The sequence below is a fragment of the Pocillopora verrucosa genome, chromosome 6 (genome assembly GCF_036669915.1).
Source record: "Pocillopora verrucosa isolate sample1 chromosome 6, ASM3666991v2, whole genome shotgun sequence".
NCBI classification, from domain to species: Eukaryota; Metazoa; Cnidaria; class Anthozoa; order Scleractinia; family Pocilloporidae; genus Pocillopora; species Pocillopora verrucosa.
In genome coordinates this window covers 18,915,948-18,931,344 of record NC_089317.1, presented here as the reverse complement: position 1 = coordinate 18,931,344, position 15,397 = coordinate 18,915,948, and the positions used below count along the sequence as shown (strand labels likewise).

The following is a 15,397-nucleotide window of genomic DNA, read 5'->3' as shown; positions in this document are numbered from 1 at the left end:
AAACCAATAATTGCATGAAAAAAAAAACTTAGGCAAATGCAAGCACAAAACACAAAGTTTATTTCCAACAGAAAGCCCGGGTGAACGCAAATATGCGTCTAGTTTTTTTAACACTCGAAATTTTTTGACTTTGGTATTAAAATATATATCAATTTCCATGGAACTTATCGAATTTTCCCACAGCTGTCGCAAGAAGAAGATTTCAACCCATGACCTCTTTAGAACCACCATCATGACCAGCCCCCAGTTGGCTTGTTAGCTCAGTTGGTAGAGCGCTGCACCGGTATCGCAGAGGTCATGGGTTCAAATCCCGTACAGGCCTGAATTTTTTTCAGGCCTTATTTTCACTACTGCCTAAGTAGTGCACATCACTACGAGGATCACTTTCATTCACGTCTTTATCCGCAGTTCAAATATATGACTTTCATATATTCTTAACCGACTAGTTGTAGTGTTTGAATTGTTGGAAGAAATGGTCGCATGGGGTTGGTAAGTTTAACGAACAGTTTCAAATTTTGCAGCTTGAATTGAAAGTAAAGTTCATTTGAATTGCTTTCGTATGTATTTTTGACGGTTTTAGATCTACCTGCTTGATTTATATCGGTTACGCTTAATGTTGACAAGTCCCTCAAAATGGCGTCCAAACTTGGAGATTGCCAAAAATTAGGTAAGTTCACGGAGTTATAAAGTTCTTGTAAAGGTCGGGCCGCAAATTTTTTTTTTGCAGTTACCTTTTCTATGGCACTTACTTCCTAGCTATGTTAGTTGGATCAGTTAAGAACGCCTCACTTTTTCAAAAATTTACCTTGAATTTGATCGGTTTTGGCGTGTGTGATTTAGGCGAACCGATAAGGTGTCATTCAAGTCTTCCTGTTTCCTTGATTGAAACGTGATGTTTACGAAAGTCGCCTCGATAGATAAGATAGAGTTAATATACATGGCTGTGATATTTGTTTTTTTCTGAGTTCCGTAGTTTTTTGTAAATTGTCCTCCAAAGTTGTATGAAATTAAAGTCTTGAAAAGTGTCACGACAAGCCTTTGCTCGAGTGAAATTTAATTTCCGTAAAACTCTGAAAAATAAAGAGATCCGATCAAACTGATTGTTGTTTTAGTATAGGTACATGAATGTCTTACAACACACAAGAAACGAGCGAAATCCGTGTCTCAAGCAAAATCGACCGGACCGCTCTTACAGAGACACTCTCTTAATCTTGGTGTTTTCGTGACAGAACAGATAATCGCTCTTTGTGTCAAAGACCAATCAATCTGTAGATTGCGGACAGAAAATGCAGACTACAACAACTGTTACTTGATAGTCATGTCACGCAGTATAAACAGGCTATCCTCAAATGTTATGACACATTACGGCTTAGCTAAGCCGTTCTTGTCGCTGAATCATTCTCCAATTATGAATATTGCCATTCATGCTATGATTGCGTAGTTATTTCCAAAAAGAAAATTGTGCGAAAGAGTCCTAAATTTACGTAGCACTCCTAACGCGCAAGCCGTGCGAATCCTCGCGCCTGTTTACATTTTGATTGTTAACAAGCCTATGGATCATTTTACGCCTCCCTGCTGAGAATTTTTTCTTGAGAAAAGCTCGTCATGTTACACTAACCATGTGTTTACCAGCGTGCTTGTGAGCTCAAATTACCAGAACCCCATTTAATTACGCGATCACAGCTCGGACGCCTATTGCAAAATGTGATGACTATCAATTTTAGAGATTGATTCTTCAGTTTCCAGCATTAGGCAAAAATTATCGCATCGCAAGCATGTTCATTATAACCCGAGCATTAAGTACGCCTCTAGATGTTGAGCAAAGAGAAGGTAGCTCCATGTTTTGTGAGACAGACAATTTCCTGAGTTCGACGGAACTATATTATATGCATAAACGGGTAAGTTTCTAAAGAAACTGTGGAGCTGCGTCGGGTGAAAGAGTATAGCAGGTAATTTAGTGTTAACAACTGAGTTGAAAACGTAAATTGGCGTAAAGAGTAAAAAAGCTGACGTTTCGAGTGTTAGCCCCTCGTCAGTCGCTCTGACAAAGGGCTAAGGCTCGAAACGTCAACTTTTTTACTCTTTACAGTGGCCAATTTACGTTTTCAAGTCAGTTGTTAACACTAAATTACCTGCTATATCTTATGCAGGAAGCTTGGCTTTCCCTTTATTGTCAAGTTCTTTGGGACAGCATTGCTGATGGACGGCGATCGATTGCGGGTGATCCATGTATTGGAATTTTGCGTGGAACACTTGATGAATCATATTTTTCAGAATCCTGAAAATATACTTAGATTTTCCGGAATAACCTCCGCCACGAAAAATGTACTGTGCTGGGCAAAGGACGTAGTTACTGCAATAGAGTTCATACACAACCAGGGTATTGTTCATCGCAACTTCAAGCTAGAGAAAATCTTGGTGTGTTTCAAATAAGTCTGAATTTAATTTCTACAGTTGCTTCGATCTCAGTCTGCTCTGGAGGGTTAGTTCATCATTAATTATCTAATACATTAGTCAAATAATTAAGAGTTACAAATTTAATGTCATAATTGTTAAGATCCGCTCAAGTACTCTTTAATCAATAGTTCACGGTGCCAAGTCAATTTTGCAGAAGCCTTGAAGCTCCTAAAACGTCCAAAAATATTTTCTTGTTATAGCATCTTTGCTCATATTATTAACCTCTTTTCGTAGCTTTCACGAACAAATGTCGTTAAGGTCTCTTGTTTTCGCTCTTCTGAAGAGGTTCAGATCATCAGGCAAGATAACGGGAACCGATGCCTACCTTGCCCTTAAAGTGATCCGTTGCAAAGAATACGATCACGGGGCCGACATTTACAGCTTTGGCATAATGCTTTGGGAGATGTGGTTTGGCAAGAAAGTCCTCTTTGAAGAAGAGGAACATGTGTCGGACCAAGAATCTAAGGGTGCAAGACCTTCATATGTACAAGGCGTTATCAAGCCTCCAACTGACTGGCAAGATCTAATGCTGCTTTGCTGGGATGGAAAACCCTGCAATCGACCAGATGCGGCAGTGTCACAAGCTATTGGCTGTGCTCTCCCAGGAAGTTTACGTACCACCTCTATGAACACTGGTTATTAGGCAATCATCTTAAACGTATTTCAGATTTAAAGGTAGAATTACTAGTTAGGCAAAAATAGTAATTGGGGTGCTTATAATAACTATTTCTGATTGCTATGGTTAATAGAAGAGAGAGAAATACAAGGAAACGCGCATTATGATGGAGTACAGTACGTGGTAGACTGATGCTAAGCAAGAACCCATATGGAAACAGAAAATGATTTCCCATAAAAGCTAAAGAAAATGTTTTGTGGATGAAGGTAAATCATGAGCTTATTTGCATGTAGAGGACATTCGGCAAGTTTAATTAAAAATCATTCAGAAGTTAAAGTTACCCCTTACATAATTATGCCATTTTTTGCTCAGATACGGCGTTGTCTTATCTCTAAGGGCATGGGAATTGGAGTTTATTTTGTGATTTCGTATCCAACTTAAAGGAGGAGACAGAAAATTTCACTTAGTGTTGTGGCAGTAATCTTTCAAAATTTTTTTCAAGGTGTTGAAAAGACCAGAGTAATATCCTGCGTTTCTCTGTAAAAACGTATTTAAAATCGCTTCATACTGAAAGGTCGTGGTGTTAAGAGGGCGTTTGCACGACCAAAAATACATTTCTTCTCATCATAACTTGAAAGAAACCTTAAAATTGCATGACAGTAACATAAAAACCCTTTTGTAATCAATATGAAAATGCCGTGTTCAATTTGACCAATACCCGTTTACATACGTTTTGGCCTGACTGGTTCCAAGCCATGCCAGTCGTCTTATAGTTTTATAAGGAGGCGCGCGTGGAGAAGTAGACCATCACAAGCCTTCACCTCATGTGTGCTTAAAAAAGATCAACAGCAGAAGATGAAGAGTTCAGAGCCCTTGTATATATCAATTTGAAGATGCATGGGTTCGAGTCATGCCTTCAATGTCAACTTCAAGAGTTTCAGTTCAAACCATAGCTACATGGTATCCAAACAAACTCCGTTTCCGTGTCCGGCCGATTAAACTTCGCCAATATATAGCACCATCAGGTAAATAGTTATATGAAATAAATTATGTGTTAAAAAGTGGACAATAGGAGACGAATTGTTCTTAACAACGTAACAAGAAGAAAGGTAATCCCCGAGAAAGAATTTTGAAGAAATCCTTGTTTCGATTGTTACCAAACCGCACTGGTGCCTTACAGAATCTAGTTTAGCGCTATTACCAATTAGGCTTAGAAGCTATGTGATGGAAGGAAAGCAAAAAGAAAAACATTTCCTGGGTCCAATGAAAATTACGGCATTGTAGCTCATTTGGAAGTAACGATTCAATGCCACTGGATATATTTTTTCGGCTCTTTTTTCTGCGATGACTGAGCTTGGTTGCGATTACTTTGAGAAGAACAATTATTTAATCATTATATCACGAAAAGCCTCCTGCTAATCCCTTCACCCCTCGCGCTTTTTTTTAAAGCTGAAGTCACGTGTAAATATCGCAATTTTTATTATTTGCATACTAAGACTAACTCCAAGTATGGTCCACTCCTAAGACGTAATCCACTGCGAGAATAGTGCTCAAAAGGAATATCATCAGTGAAAGCCTTCTTTCCAGAATCTTTCTCTCTTTTTTCCTTTGCCAAAGCTGACTTCTCGATAACCTGAGGAGTCATCATTAATATCGGTAGGAAAAGTACAGTAAAGAACTTCCTGGTTCTGTTGCCGAAATATTCCCTTACAAAATAACCCTGACCTGTGATACCGGCGTAGTGTACGCACTCAGAGGGCGAGAAGCCAACACTAGCCAAACGCACGAGGATGTGTCTTTGCCTTTCTTCTCTCCAAATTCTTCGAGCAGCAGAGAACTCTGGGTAGATCTCAGGTTGGCTTGCTTACCCTCACAACCAAACCAAATGACGCATTGGGCTTCACGAGCATGAAACTTTTTTGACGGTCCACGTGGTATAGGGTTTCAAGAAGAGAACATAGACTGTGTATATTCTGCTGGTTCTAATCAGTACAAGAAATGACACTACAAATGAGTAAAGTAAACAAAAAACAAGTCAGCAACGACAAAGAGAGTAGACATCCAAAGTTTGAGTCCTATCAGAGTTTGGGCTTGAAATATCGATTTGTCTAACCTCTCTTTTTGAGGACTTGCGATTTCCGGGATACATTGCTCCTCTTTGACAAACATTATAAAAAGACAAGCATCGATTGCAATCAACAAAACGCCATTTCCCGTAACTTTCTCTATGTACCAAGACCTATTTTTGATCAATTCTTCTCGAAATTTACTTATGGCGGATTAGTCATGTTTTGAATACCAGACAAGCTCAGACGATGGCGTCAGTGGCAGGGATCCGTAACAATGCACTATTGTAATCAGAACCCCTGCGTGAATTAGACTGTGGTAAATGAAACAAGACCGTTAGAGGTTTAGGTTTTTCCTTTTTCGCAATTCTCAAAGCTTCTTCAAGCTTGAAACTGGTGAAATTTTGATCATATGCGTTCACGTTATCGATTTGCAACATGAGTACATTGCGAGACATCGACAAGATCGAAAACATCGTGGAGATGGCAAACACAATGGTGTCACTAAAAATTCCGTCCGAAGGGCTGAAAACGTTGGACGAAATGAAAGCAAAAGTGAAAGAGACACTTCAGTCGTCAGAGAAGAAGTCAAGTTGGACGGCAAAGGAGGTGAGAACTCTACAATATCTTTTTAAAATATGGACTACCAGCAAACTCAATTCATAAACGACATTTTCAGTACAATGGCGGAAGTATCTGGGTGTGACTTTTAATAAATGGTAAAGGCTGATCATATCGTGAGATTCAGTCGCGAGTTGTTTAACAAATCTCCCGATTCTAGTTTAGCTATCGTTTGCGATTTTACATCATGGCGATCTATTCAATGATGGCATCTCAGAAATGAATAGTACTATAAGAAACCTTATTTCCATGAACAGAAATAGTAGCATACGTTCACCCGCCAAATGTTTCTCTAAGTTCAAACTTAACAGTACGTAGAGCAATCTAAAAGGCGGCTAATTACTTATTGATACTTCCATAAACGATTCTTACAACTGGGTGTCAGCAAAATGATTCAAAATAAGAAATTGCAAAGTTTTGCTTCCACAGTGAGAGGTTATCATGCATACTAATATTCTTAATTTAGCAAGCGTGGTTGAGCAACGATCGGGTCTCGAGGGTTCAAATTGAGAAATACAGCTCTTAGATCATCGAGGATTGATAAATTTTGGTGAAATCTGCTTCACTCCTGGCTTTTCCTTGTGCTCTGTGGTTGTAGTTCGGAAACATTTTTACTACTTGGGAAGATACTGGCGATTGTATCAGGTTTACATTTCTTTATTTTCTTAGAAATGCTTGCATAATTTCTGTAAAATAAACGACCACGGACTTAGCCCGGAGTGACCTGATGCTCTTCTACGGTAAAAGGAAGCCACAGATTTTTTTTTCTACTCTTCGTAATTGTCAGCGAAGAGTTGGCAACCTTTCCTGCCATGGCTAAACATCAAAATTTGCTTTTGTTCGCATGATACATGCATATTTGTGACCGTGAAAGGCAAAACGGACACAAACGGTTATCCGTTCGAACAGGTAAACCGTTCGTTATCCGTTCGTCATCCGTTCGAACGCCTAAAAAAATCCGTTCAAAGCGTTCGACAAACCGTTCGAACGGTTTGCATATCCGTTCGAAATACATTAGCATCCGTTCGAAGTATTGCGACATCCGTTCGCCAACTAAAAGTGTCCATTCGGAGAACTGCGGCATCCGTTCGAACGGATTGACGCCCGTTCTGTTCATCCGTTCGAAAGGAGAAAATTGCACTCGTTGTTTCTCTACAGTTATTCAGTGTAGCAGGCGAAACGTCGCGATCCACGTCCATGTGACTAAATCGTGAGACAAACGATTAACACAGCTGTCATTTTAAACTACGATGACAAACACCTTTCATGAGATATTCAGTAGTTTCAGACAATAACTAAAAACGTTATTTCGATGAGAAATTGGAATAGTCTCAATTTTCGATCGTGAGAATGAAATTGACAACAACGTCAAATCAAATGAAAACAATACATAGCAACCTTGCCCGTTCCAAAAGCTTGTCATTTGTGCATTTTGCCTATGTCAACACATTGGTTCGCTCCGCTTCACTCGTCGTAAACAATACGATTAGGTAATTCAATCACCAGTGTGATCACGTAGCAGACCACAACGCTTGCCAACTGTTTAGAACGCAGAATCAATTTAAAATCTTGACAATGTTCCAATAAAAACACCGAAAAAACGGAAGGCAAATGAAAAACAACCTATGAGCATTACATTTTGAGGTAAATTGTTTTCTAACATAGGAATTATGACTCGCACAATGAATTGAAAACGATCTGTCTTTCCCAGGCTTTTGTTTGCCACTTTGCTTAGAAAGAAACCATTTTCACCATCTGTTAAGTCTTACGGTTATAAACGAAACTCAAGTTGGCAAAAGACAGTGAATAGTGAAGCCAACGCGTGTTCCGCGTGACGCCATGTTTTTGTCGCTAACTTCACAGTTCGGCTCCGACTCAATGTTTTCAAAGATACTTTATTCTACCTCTGTTTAGTCCAAAACCATTTTTAACACATGTGTAACAGTTTTGGAAAGTCTCAATCTGATGTGATCATTGTGCACCGAGATATTCTTAAAAGATTTGAGCGAATCCGTGAATTTTCCATATGCGCGTGGCAAGCGTGCTACTGATCAATCTACTCCTTAAATTAAGTTGCGCGCAGAACAGCAATGTGAACGGTAGAAGTGATGTTATTATTAACAAGGTTTTTTCTTTTTTAAATGACTGTGAAAAAGGTTAAATTAACCAGTTAGGCCGAAAAGTAATCTTTCATTTACAAAGACGAATGTTGATGCTTAGCATTTATTTCATTTTGTGCCATTTATCAGGCCTTTTCAGTGTTGACAGAGGCAAAGAAAGAAGACGAGAGAAAACGAGCAACCTTGCTCGGTTTCTACGAACGCACAGATGATTGCTTGCAAAGTATGGATGGAAAAGTTCATGCCCTTTTGGAACAGAACATCAAGAACCTCAAGGAAAAAATCGCTTCCCACAAACGAAATCTGCTGAAAAAAGAGTACATTGTTCTTGTTGCAGGTTTGTTATAAGTAAACAATTTGACCGCCATTTCTTTGAAATTTTAGTTTCGCCAACTTCCTCACCCAATAGACTTAATCCTTCAACTCCCAAGATCTCTTTAATAATTCCCCTTACTGTGAGCCATACAGTTCTTGTGATGTTAGTTTGGAGAATTTGGTATTGGATCAACTTATAATCCTCTATATGATATTTTTATTTATTCTCATCCTTCGTCTGCTTGATATTGTACTGATATTGTAAGGAGAAATTCTGTCTTGGTCAATCATGAAAGTTAAAGGGTTAAATTCAAGCCTGGAAAAGGAAAGAAGGCCTTCATTCAGTTATCATACCAATCCTACCCTAGCTAATTAATAGGCTAATGATCGAGCCATGAAGTACGATAAAACCATATTTCTGAGGGCAAATCACCCTCGGTATGTTTTATCCTCCCTTAATAATGCTTTCGTTGAATATACTCCCTTAAGCTATATTAACAGTGAGAACTTTATCACTAATATCTTCTAGTCAAACTCGACTGTCATACGATTACTTTTTGAATTCTACAGAAATCGTGAATCTCACATCATTTAAATTTTACAACTTTTATTGATGGACTAAAGATCACTCATTCATTTATTCACCATTTTTCAATTATCCAGTTTGCTACTTGGTTCTTGTATGTCACAAGGGGCTCCACTGACCAGTCCTTTTATCTCACACCTTTTCCCAAACATCCCACTCTTAATTACACAGCCCCCCCCCCCCCCCCTCCACCTAAATTCCAACCACCCACAATCAAACCAGGTTGCAACTGAACTTGGCCAGCCTGGTTAATAATAAATACAATACACTTCTTATGAATAAATGAATGGAAAAAGTGGGAATCTGCTGGTTCAGACCAACTATGAACATGTATTGATAGTCCCTCTAACGAAGTTCTGTCTTTTGAGCGTGGCACATAATATGGCCAACCTCGAACTCAGTGATCTCCAGGTGAAACCTATATAATGGCGGACAGCAGAAGGAATAGTTTTTTTTATGAAAACGAATAAGAAGAAGAAGGGAAATGCTGATTTGTAAGAGATTTCTGGAGGAAAGGACCGGGGAAGCAGATTCTCTTGTTCGACGTAACTTAAGTAGAATCGACCCATTCTTACCGATGTTTTTTTCGTTCTTCCCCCCCTATTTTCACCTGTTTATACTTACCAGGTGAAGCAAGTTCAGGAAAGAGCACTTTGCTAAATCTTATCCTTGGAGAGCAGCTTCTTCCTCACTCCGTTCTGAGTACCACATCCGCCATCTGTGAATTAAGATATGGAGATACACCAGAGCTGGTGGTGCACTTTAAAGACAAAGGATCAGGGGATACCTCAAGGACTGTCCACTTAGAAAAGCCAACCGAAGCCTCCGAGCAGAGTTACCTCGATCAGATTTCCCAATTCGTCCACCGAAAGACGAACAGAGAAAAGGGCTCAGATTACGAAAAGATTGAGTTGTTTTGGCCACACGATCTGTTGAAGGTTAGACATGAGCAAGTTCAGTAATTATTCGACGTAGTTCGCTTATTTTTTCTTTGGGTTCTCATTGTATTGTGTGATGCTTTCCTTTGTTCTGGTTGACTGTTGTGATTACTTTGGGCTTGGTCTGATGACAAACAATCGAAACGCACTCTAGAGAGCGATCCTCAAGGTCAAAGTTTTGCTTCAGTGACTGTGAATATATGAAAATCATGTATGCGATCTGCGGATTAAGAAATGAAATTGAAATGAAAATAAAAGCAAAGATCGCTTTTATATTCAATATCTTGCCTGTTACATCTCATATTTTGCGTGTCTTTTAGGAAAATATCGTGATAGTCGACAGTCCAGGAATTGGCGAATCTCCCATCATGGATGACATAGTAAAGGAGTACCTTCCAGAGGCTTTCGCATTTATTTACGTCATCAACAGCGATAACGCCGGAGGAATACAACCAGATAGGGTAAGGCACTTTAAAGCGCGAAATGCATTCTCATTGAAAAAATAATTAAAGGAAAAATGTGCTACAAAAATCGTATTATTTTTTGAAACCTCTATTTTAAAGATGAGTTAGAGTAACGTAACTGTTCAAAACTTTTCGTCAAATGTGCTAGAAGAAGGAAGTTAAGCGATAGGAGCGATAACGTAAGGCATAACGTTACAAAAAAAGCGACTACTGAACTAACCAAAAAAAAAGTCGGCAAATAGCTAATTGTGTCCCTTTGCCTTCAGTTAGGAAAACTTATCGAACACGCAAGAAGGGTATCTCTTGACGAACAAAGGGAGTCTTCCTCAAACTGTGCTCTATTCGTCTGCAACAAGTGGGACCATATGCCGTCAAAGGAAACTGAGGACGTGAAAAACCATATCGTGACAAAACTCAAAGAGTGCTGGCCTTTTTTAGATCCAGAATCTCAGATCATTTATATGTCAGCAAAAGAAGCCATCGAAGCTCAGAATCTTGGAGTGGTCACGAAAGAGTTTTCTGAACTAATGAATGGTATCAAGTCCATGGTTTTGAAAAGTATTGAAGCAAGACTTCAGATTCAGTGGAGGTAAATTGTCTTGAATCTTTAGCGACGAATGATTATTCAAGAAGTTGCATCTGTTGAAAATGTATTTTTAGTTCTGATAATAGGAATGAAAAATATCTCCATTCTGATTGGCTGCGTGAAATGCATTTATCAGGAAACAAAAAGCATAAGCCGAAGGTAATCCAGTGCACAAAATGTTAACTCAGTGCGAAAAAACCCAAGAAACTCTTCAGCCTGGCTTTGCATGAGTAGATATAGTGACAAAGTATAAAAGTGAAAATGTCCTTTATTCTTAGGTGGCTTGACTATCTTCTTGCACGTATGGCCCTTCACACGACAGCGTTCGTTCGTAATTCGTCCGAAGATCGTAAAAAAGTGATAGATAGAATGAAGTTTGTCACTGACCGCCTTCAAAGTATTGAGAGAGAGCAAGATACGGTAGGAAAACAGCTGCAGTTGCACCTCAAAAAGATAACAGACGAAGCTGTTAGTGCACTGTCCACATACCTTAAGTCCTCAGAAGTTATGCAGCAGTTTTCTTCGTGGACATTGGATGAAGTTCCAAAGACTAAAGAAAGCTGGGAAATAACTCAGAATTACATCCAAAATGCGCTGAGGAGGCGACTTCGAGAAAAGATAAAGGAATGGGAAGAAAAGAACCATGTCTTTTCCGATGCTTGCGCCTCTTTGATTCAAAAGTTTCAGGAGAGGTTCCGCTACGTCGAGGGTCAACTTCGAACGCTGGAGGGTTCTGTCCTAGCTGGAGGTGTTACCCGCTCAACAAGTGGCCCATCGGTATCAAATGACTTTAGCGTTGCCCAAAAAGTCATAATCGGGGTCACAAGTCCACTTTGGTTTCCAATTGGTCTGGTTGTCCTAGTGGTCGGTGTCCCGGTACTTGGCGCCATAGCAGTTAAAGGGAAGTTAGAAAACTGGAATAAAACAAGACAATACAACAACGACAAGTGTGCCTTTATGTCGAAAGCTTCCCAAGAATATCTGAATGAAGTAGTTCAAGAACAGCATCTGAGGCCGTTTGTGATGGAACAGCTCAAAGAAGCTCGGGTTTGTCTAAAGCAGGTTTTAGATCGGATCCCTCAGCTCATAGAAGAGGACAAAATGTTGTGTCAACAATTGAGTAATGAGAACCGTTCTAAGAAAGAAGTAGAAGATTTCTACACACCGTTCCTCGAGAAGAGTGTACAAATAAGGGATGGGATGGCCCTATTTGGCATCAAAGAAGTTCGCACCATGGACATCAGTTGCGACGATCTGGAGTGGCAAGACGATGCACCTCTTGGAAGTGGAGCGTTCGCTAGTGTTTATCGAGGAAAACGGAGGATACGAGGAGAGAATAAACCCGTAGATGTTGCTGTGAAAGTGTGGAACGAAGAGCTCGATGAAGTTACCGCTGGTGGCTTCATTTCGGAAACAGAGATACTCAGGTTGGTTTATTATTTTAGGAATCGTGAAATGTTGTATTGTTTTATGACAAAAAAAAGCCCATTAGTTAAAACCTTAGGAAAGCACTAAATATATTCTGGACGGTAGCTGATGAGATATTTTCTTAGTCGTAAAATTCCTTTCTGTTCAAGGAGCTCATCGTAATGAGAAGATTTATTTTTTAACCACAGGATATTTTTCCGACGCTTTCAGAACACACAGATCTAGGTATATTTTAAGGCACATCGGGATATTAATTAGGAAAAACCTATACAGGGAGACATATCACCATTCATTTTCTCAACAATTCATAACTCTAAGAGCTCTTAAGTTGGACTAGCGTTTAATTGCTCCTTACATTATCGCGCTGAATCAAGCATAAAGATCATGAGAATAAGGGAAATGGTTGCCAACAGAAGAAGCTCTTGACTGATCAAGATTTTTCTGTTAGTATCAGAAAATGTTTGGATGGAAGTATAGGTAATAAAAATACTGTTTTATAAGTGTAGGTTGTTTACGTTACGTTTTCTTTTTGTAGGAAGCTTAATTGTCCCTTTATTGTAAAGTTCTATGGTGCAGCACTGCATAAGGAAGGGGAGCAGCTGAAAGCAATACTGGTGATGGAGCTCTGTAAGGAAAACTTGATGAGGCACATTTTCCGGCATGAAAGAAATATACCTGGTAGGTCATCAACTGATACAGCTGCGAGAGATGTGATCGGATGGGCAAAAGACATCGCCAATGCTTTGAAATACATTCACAGACAAGGTATCGTTCACAGAGATCTCAAGCTGGAAAATATATTGGTGAGTTCAAAATTGGGAGTACTGGTTATCGTGACAATTTTTAATTATAATCATCTTCGTCCTTCGAGACTCTCTCGCACTTCATCGAATTCCAATTCGCTCGCTTTCACCCGGTTTTCCTGCTTTCTACGTGGGATACCTGTGGCAGACCACGCTATAAATTCGCTTGAGTGTCGTTGTAGTCAGATATGGAAATTAGCCGCGTGTTTGTGCTTCTCGATGAAATTAGTTGAGGTTGGATGGGCGACCGCACATGATATCCTGTGCTGTCTTTAGTTTTCGATTTAATTCCTGCACTTTGAAGGTTCAACATTAACTTCATTATTTTCCATATAAAAACCAGTGTGACTGTAGATAACGACTAACGCATCTCAATTTAACACCTCCAGGCGTCTCGTTTTCACTATGTCTTACCTTCTTTAAAGAGGTCTCGTCTGTTTCGGGTTCCACTTGGAGAAACCTTCAATATTGTAATCCCTCGGTTTCTACAGGACATTTTTTAAATGGAAATCACAAGCGGTCACAACACTATACGTTTTATCGGAAACTAACATGAACAAAACTGACTCAGCTTAGAGAGGTTAAAACTATGAGTTAAAACTGCTTATAATGCGTTTCAAAGATAGTTTAAAATGGTGGTAGATTTAAAACATTTTCTAGTAACAGAGTCTGATTCATCTCTATTCGGCCTTTCCTGACGACTACCCTTTTCTAATATGACTTAATTTTTTAACAGTCGAAATTTTTTTAATTTGGTATTAAAATATATCAATTTCCATGGAATTTATCTAATTTTCCCACAGCTGTCGCAAGAAAATATTGCCAAACTAGCCGATGTCGGTGTTTCTAAAGAAGCCAAAGCGATCACGGGTACCATGACGGGAACTCCTTTGTATCTCGCTCCTGAAGTGATCAAGTCCCATTTGTATGATTACAAAGCAGACATCTACAGCTTCGGCATAATGCTCTGGGAGATGTGGTATGGTAGCAGACCTCTTCTTGATGTGGAAGGAAATGTGCCTGAGTATTTTGAAAAAGTGGCTGAGGGTGTAAGACCTATGCATGTCCAAGGCTCAAAGGAGCCTCCAGCTGGTTTGCATGATCTGATGAAGCGTTGCTGGGACGAAAAACCTGATAATCGACCAGATGCGAGCGAGTGTTATGAGAAGTTGCTTCATCTCTATCGGGAATCTGCCGCACCATCTTCGTAAACACTGGTTATTAGGCAACCACCTTGAACGTGTTTACTTTTCAAGTGTAAACTGTTTTGGAGCAACAGTGATTTAGAGTGTTTTAAGATATCCCTTATGACTGTTGCAGCAAATAGATTGACCTAACCCGCGCCAATTTTTCTCGTTTCAAACTTAGTTCGTACATTATAGAAACCTATTTTAGTCTTATTCAGTGCTGATACTAAGGACTTCTATCGAGACCAGTGTCATTTTGGATGATTCCGAGAGGCCTAATTAAGCGCACAGGTGTAGTTGGCTCCTCTGTTGCTTTTTCTGTCAGAGGATCTTTTGTTACGGTACAGGGTTGTCAGCCCGTTACCCTGCCCTAAACCCAAAGGTGGCTTCGTCAGGCATGAAAGTTAAAGCAAGAAGTGTATGATATACATCGATTCTTACGCAGTTGACAGAATGTAGGACTGGTGCATAGTCGGTCTTTAAATCTTTGCAGGATCTCTATCCTTATGTTCTGGTATTCTTTAGACCCTGCAAGCGTAAAAGAGACTCGAGAAAGTCTTAATCAAGAAAGAAAGAGAGAGGGTGGGCGACCGTACTCTCATGTTAAAAAGGCATAGTCTAGTCATATTCTCATAGTATCGTAAAGTATACAAACATATAATAGTTTCAATGATTTAATAGATTTCCTTTAATATGAGCAAGTTATCATGTGTTTTAATCTCCTTCCAATTTACCTTTTTTGGGGCTTTTGTCAAATAGTTGACGTGTTACTATTTTGAACGAAGAACAACAAGAATATTCTAAAGGCAAATATTGTTCTTTCAGCTTGTAAGAAAGCTTTTTGCCGAATTTTAAAGTTAGTTTCACCATCTGGTATAAGACACTTGTGATCGTTTACTCTTAGAAGATTTCGTAAAGAGCATTCTGTTTTTTAAGAATTTAGATTAAATATAATGTAAGAAGGTCAGATATCAGAGATGGAGTTTTAAGCATAAAAAGGGTCAAACGACGTGAACAGAAGTTCCCTTGGAAGGAATTTTAGTACTGAGCAGCGTACTTTTTCATTAAGGAATTGTGTGATTAAACTTGGGAAGAAGAAACAAATTCCCATCATTACCCCTTAAAAATTGGTAAACGAAGCTTTTACAAAGATGGTTAGACTTAATCGTTTCTTAAGATCGCAAACTGTGAAATTCAAATAAAGACTTGA

General features: G+C 39.2%; 2 protein-coding genes across 2 annotated transcripts; both read left to right on the top strand.

Annotated features, from left to right (window-relative positions):
- Positions 1-2,136: 2,136 nt before the first annotated feature.
- Positions 2,137-2,889, top strand: LOC136281928 (uncharacterized; the record flags this gene model as incomplete). The annotated part of the gene is given in 4 exon segments (XM_066168966.1): positions 2,137-2,418; positions 2,692-2,753; positions 2,755-2,849; positions 2,852-2,889. Coding segments are annotated over 4 exon segments (477 nt in total), but the record flags the coding sequence as incomplete, so codon positions are not given.
- Positions 2,890-5,468: 2,579 nt separating this feature from the next.
- LOC131777572 (uncharacterized) lies at positions 5,469-15,397 on the top strand. The gene is made up of 8 exons (XM_066167883.1): positions 5,469-5,748; positions 8,010-8,217; positions 9,409-9,719; positions 10,040-10,180; positions 10,450-10,772; positions 11,048-12,196; positions 12,733-13,000; positions 13,804-15,397. Exons 1-8 carry the CDS (start codon positions 5,578-5,580, stop codon positions 14,209-14,211), a joined length of 2,979 nt encoding a protein of 992 aa, XP_066023980.1. The 5' UTR covers positions 5,469-5,577; the 3' UTR covers positions 14,212-15,397.

Coding starts and splice junctions, on each gene's coding strand:
- LOC131777572 (XM_066167883.1), top strand. CDS start 5,578: ATGAGTACATTGCGAGACATCGACAAGATCGAAAACATCGTGGAGATG. Junction 5,749..8,009: donor CAAGTTGGACGGCAAAGGAG/GTGAGAACTCTA, acceptor GCCATTTATCAG/GCCTTTTCAGTGTTGACAGA. Junction 8,218..9,408: donor GTACATTGTTCTTGTTGCAG/GTTTGTTATAAG, acceptor TATACTTACCAG/GTGAAGCAAGTTCAGGAAAG.